We start from the raw sequence: 5,615 nt of genomic DNA, 5'->3' as shown, positions 1-5,615 counted from the left end.
ATTTTAAATCAATCTGCCTGCAGTTTATGTCAGAACAGAAGAGAATACTCCCTTAATCTATTTCTTGAGTGCAACTACTCAAAAGAGATCTTCTCCAAAGTTAAAACTCTGCTGGGCATCAATATCGACAGCAGTAACGCTAACAGAGAATGGTCAACCATTATTAGATTGTGTAACAAAGATGATATGGGGGAGATTTATAAGGTGTTTGTTTGCGCAGCAGTGGATTACATTTGGAAAGAAAGAAATGCTCGGAAGTTTAAGCAAACTGCAAGACCGGCATTAGTTGTCTTCAACAAGATGCTCAGAGACTTACGAACTTATCTGCAAGTCTTAAAGCCACATGTAAAGGACACGGACTCAGTTAGAAGTTTGTTTAGTAGACTAAACATTGAGGCCTAATACAAGCAACAGACCAATGTAGAGTGCAGTTGGACTCCACCATTAGGTGACCGGATCAAGGTCAATACTAACGGTGTGCTTAGCAGCAATGGCCCAGGTTATGGGGGAGTTATGCGAGATGGAATTGGTCGAGTACTTGCTGGATTCACAGGAAGTGGGGGTCTACACTCGGTGATTTTCCAAGAGCTCAAGGCCATTGAAGTAAGTGTAAGCAGATGCATTGAGGAAGGCTATAAAGAAGTTGAAGTGGAATCGGACTCAATGAGAGCCATCAATGCAATCAATAAACGAGAGAAACCACCTTGGTACTGCCGAGACGTGCTTGCTGCCATCGAGTTAAAAAAGCAAGAATTCAACTACATATCTTTCTCACATGTTTTTAGAGAAGTGAATAGAGCCGTAGACTACCTTGCAGGCTTAGATCAATCTAGTAATTTTCACACTTTACATTTTGTCCCTCCTATAGATCATATTCTACAAACTATTGTAAATGAAGATGTGAGGGGGAAAATCTATGTAAGAAGAGTTTAATACAGATGAGGATATGCCTAACCCTAGTTTAACTTGGAAAAAAAAACAGTGAGGGTAAAAACGTAAAGGCTCCCTCTTCCCTAAACTCTCTCTCTCACTGCGAACTCTCCCCAAAAACCTCTTTCATGTCCGAAACAAAAGAGACAATGCCGAACAAATACATTTTTTTCTCTGACTGCTTTCTTGTTTCAGACTTCTTAGGGACTGCTTGATAACCCATTTTACCGCTGGCAAATCAACATTTTCCCACTTAAAAAGAGTATTTGCCACTGCTTCTTGTTATATTTTGGACCGGCAAAAAAAAAGAGATTTGCCGGCAAAACAGTCACGTGATCGAATTTTCCCACTCAAAGCAGGAAAAATATATCCATGTGGGAGCTGGATAAATTTTGCTAGAAGAAATTCGATCGAAATTTTCTCGCACCATTTGCCTCCTCCTTTGATCAACCTGAGACAAACCCATTTGCTCTCTCCCTCTATCTCGCTCAATGGTAAAGCGCCACAACTCTATATCTCCTAATTTCAATTTCACTTTCAATTTGGTGAACTGTGATTTCAATTTCAATTCCAGTTTGGGGATTTCCTTCCTCTCTTTCTTCGTTTGAATCAAGGTGAGAAATTCTTCAAGCTTTGATTGTTTTTTTTTTATATGATGGTGTCAAGGATCAATTTGGAAATTGCAATATGGAATTTGATATATAAAGTTTATTTATTTGGAATCGAAAGTGATCATCCCAATTAATCTCCTTTGACGATGATTTACCCACAGAGACAACTCTTAGAATTTACGGCTGTGATCTAATCCAAGAAAGCGGCATTTTACTTAAACAAAGATATGTTTTTTTATGTTTTGAAATGGTTATGATTGCCCATTGGATTTTAATGTTTTATTATTACAAAACGGACCTCAAGTTGTAATGGCTCTGAGGCCAAGTTCTTTTCCATTGATTTTCTTGCAAGAAGTCGTTTGCCCTGTTTTGTGTGAAGGCGTGTATTTTGTTTTTGTTTTGCATTGTTGGTAGATAGCTGAGTTTATGAGATGCTTTATGGTTATAAATTTGTAGAGAGTGGCTGCGAGCTTTGTCTGGCTTGCTTCGAAACTGGAGGAAAGTCCTAGAAAAGTTAGGCATATTATCTTGGTTTTTAATAGAGTGGAATGTCGAAGAGAGAATTTACCTATTGAGCATTTTGATAATTCATCAAAGGTTAGTCTGAAGCAGTTTTGCTCTTCAGATGCGAATGTGCAATACTTGCCTGAACTTCTCTGTTTTTGACTACTATGGCCCTATATATAAGTTTCATCAAAATAACTTCTATTTTCCTGTATTTACTCTTTTGTGGAATTACATTTGAATTGCTATCTTGTAAATTGCTATCTGGTAGGTTTCAAATTCATTGACCTTTTATCTTGCATAAATTGATAATTGCGTGATGATCTGCCATTTTTAAGATTGTGGCGGTATATTGTAGCCATACATATGCTTTTTCATACGCACAACCATCTTGCTACTTGTATCACCATTGCGTGTTTGTGACTCGCTAACATCACTATTAATAAAATTCTCATCCGGTTGGTTCCAATGACTTCGCTTTCATTGTGTTTACGTGGTTCATATGATAGTCTTGTTATTTACCGTGCTTACTTATTGCACAGTTCTTTCTCTCTCGAGTGAGCTTGATGGCAGTGTGTTTGTTTCTCTCGACGACCCTACCACACAAAAAAAAAACAAAACCTTTCGTACTCGAGTTACTTACCACTGTAGAGTGAGTTTATTATGTTTACTTCTCCCCCCTCTATGTAGGTTCATTAATAAAGCTCTTGTTTAGGTGTCAAGGATATGATGGTGTGAACGACTTAGATTGATCGAGCAGTTCAAGCTTCCAAAGAAACAGGATAGAAATCCAATCACGGTTTGGTTTTTTTTTTTTATGAATATATATATTGGTTTTGAAAAAACTAGAGTTTTGGAGCTTGTCAGCGTTTGTTTTTGTATTATATGGGTGTATGCTATTTTTTCAAATGTATATTTCCAAAATTTTCATGACCGATTTAGTTAGATGCAAGTCTGCGTGCATTTCTTTCTAATTTTGTTATTGTTATTGTCAAACAAAAACTCAGGTATTCATTGTTTTTTTATCTTGTACTTAGTTTACCTCAAATGGGTATGTTTGAGTCGGGTAACATGGCTGGTAGTGGTTTAGTTGGAACCTTAGCTTGGGTATGTTTGTGTGTTGGAAATGGTGATGTTGAAGGTTTGGAGACTTGTTTGGAAGTGAATAGATTGTTTAGTTCTAGTGTAACTGTGTGAGAGTGCTTTTAGTTGTGTTGTTATGTTCCAAGTTAAATTTTGGAGGTGGAGTGGAGTGTGTGTGTGTTGTGTAGGTGTGTGGGTGCTGCTGCTGCTGACAAGTGATGTTGCTGCTATGCTGCCAGGTGCTGGTGAGTGGTGTTATGGTGTTGTAGGTGTTGGTGGGTGGTGCTAAGGTGTTGCAGGTAGTGAGTGAGTGGTGCTCCTGAGAAATACGTAAAAGTTTCACAAAGCTCCTGAGAAATTGTTCGAGTATAAACTGCAACTAGGCGACTTTGTTTTGTTCATGCTTTCTGATCCATGCTTGTATTTTGTAGTAGCTGCACTCTTGGATACCAACACTGTGAAGTGTTTTTATCTATCTTTTAAATCAACAGAACAAAGATGGGTGCAAAGTAAGAAATGTAATTTTACTTCATGAGATCACAAGTCAATGTAAAAATATTTAGGTGTTCTTACTTGTAGACGCGTTACAATTTAACATACAATGATATATCACTCTTTCTATCCATATGAACATGAATAATTTAAAGACATGCACTAGTTGTTATGTGTTTTATCTTTTTAAAATGTATGAACCATTTTAAATACAAAATAATAAATTTTAAAATTTATTTGTTAGTGGAAAATTTTGTGTTATCAAGCATCGGCAAAACTGTCAAATGTCATTTGCCAGCATTTGCCAGTTGATGCAAATTGTGCAAACAAGCAAGGCCAAAACAAAATTTTCCCACTAGGTATTTGTCTGGCAAATTTTGAAGTGGGAAATTATTTTTCCATTATTTATTTGCCCAACAAGTGGGAAAATTTATCAAGCAGGCCCTTAGTGTATCTCATAGTAGGGTTTATAGATCTGAGAGATGAAGAAGAAGACATGGCTTTCTCTACTATGGGGCTCCCTCTTCCCTAAACTCTCTCTCTCACTGCGAACTCTCCCCAGAAACTCTTTAATGTCCGAAACAAAAGAGATAAGACCGAACAAAAATATTTTTTTTCCTCTGCCTGCTTTCTTGTTTCAGTCTTCTTAGTGTATCTCGTAGTAGGGTTTATATATCTGAGAGAAGAAGAAGAATACATGGCTTTCTCTACTATGAGTAGATCCCCGTAGTAGGGTTTATAGATGTGAGAGAAGAAAAAGAAGTATTGGCTTTCTTTACTATGATTAGATCAACTGTAGCAGCATCACCTCTTTCTCTCATTGAACCTCCCAAGGTGATATATCTATAAATATTAATATTATATCATTTTTCTATATATGTAGTTATGATTACTTGCTTGTTTTGGTATGATGAGCTGAACTGTGGAAATAATTTGTTAATGAATGATTGAATTTTTTGAGAATGGATATGAGGATTGGTTATTATTTGGTTAAAGGTAGTATTTTGCATTATGAATGGAGATATAAATAAAGTTTGGGTGAAGTTTTGATACTATGACCTTTCTTGTTGCTGGTGTTGTTTGTCGTAACTGCTTAAGTTGCAAAGCCAGCTTTTATTGATTCTTAGTGTGATAGTGAATAGTACACCCTCCACTGTCAATCATCCATTACAATGTTTGTGAGTTTTACATCTAGAAGAGGATAGAACAATATCATATGGGCATGTTTGAATTAAATGGTCTCAAATGCTCAGAATAAGTTATATTTATATTTTATTGTTGCTTGTTTGTTTGTCATATTTACAATGCTTTTAGTTACTTTTTGTCTTCCTCAGCAATCATTTAGTGGCAATCACAGTCTGAAGTCAGCTAAGGTCCAGACTAGCATTTTCGGTAACTCAGTTCTAGTTGACTCATGATCCTTACAGTTGAGGAATCAAACAGTGTGGTTTCTATGACATTGTAGTGAGTTTTGCTTTAATTTCACAGTAAATCTCATGATTCTCTGTCTGAACTGTATAGGAAATGTAGTAGGAGAAGTATTCAACTTATCAAAGCCATGGCCACAGAGACACCCCAAACACCTACCTAGTAAGTGTTGTAGTGTGTGGACTTTTAAGGTGATTAGTTTTTAATTCTGCCCCAGTTGTTTTGATTTGGTGTACTTTTTGGTCATGTATAGAGTCACGGAGCGGTGGGAAGACAAAGATTGGGATCAACGGTGACCTAAAATATTTTTCTTGAAATCTTGTTTATTATTAGCTTATTTGCATCTTTTAGATTCCATCTAGACTAGCAATGTCGCAGTAGCGTTTTAGAGCATAGAATGCATCTGGTCCTCCAGTCTATTTGGAGATTACTATCATGCAGGGTTTGTCCGGATTCGAAGGTTGGTCTTACGTATTGCAACAAGCAGAGATGATATCGATGTTGTAGCTGTCAATGATCCATTCATTGATGCCTCATACATGGTATAGGGACACTGTTTGTATCTTC

At 36.8% G+C, this 5,615-nt stretch overlaps 1 protein-coding gene and 1 long non-coding RNA gene across 2 annotated transcripts; both read left to right on the top strand.

Annotated features, from left to right (window-relative positions):
- Nucleotides 1-513: 513 nt before the first annotated feature.
- LOC147493989 (uncharacterized) lies at nt 514-933 on the top strand. Its single transcript, XM_086568000.1, has one exon. The coding sequence runs from the start codon at nt 514-516 to the stop codon at nt 931-933; it is 420 nt and encodes a 139-aa protein (XP_086424126.1).
- A 932-nt stretch (nt 934-1,865) lies between these two features.
- LOC147493988 (uncharacterized) lies at nt 1,866-3,688 on the top strand. The gene is made up of 2 exons (XR_015198666.1): nt 1,866-2,138; nt 2,736-3,688. It is a non-coding gene; the product is annotated as an uncharacterized LOC147493988 (long non-coding RNA).
- Nucleotides 3,689-5,615: the final 1,927 nt, after the last annotated feature.

This window comes from Coptis chinensis, chromosome 6 (genome assembly GCF_015680905.1).
Source record: "Coptis chinensis isolate HL-2020 chromosome 6, ASM1568090v1, whole genome shotgun sequence".
Lineage (NCBI taxonomy): Eukaryota > Viridiplantae > Streptophyta > Magnoliopsida > Ranunculales > Ranunculaceae > Coptis > Coptis chinensis.
Note: the sequence above shows the minus strand (reverse complement) of the source record. Positions and strands in the feature narration are given on the sequence as shown.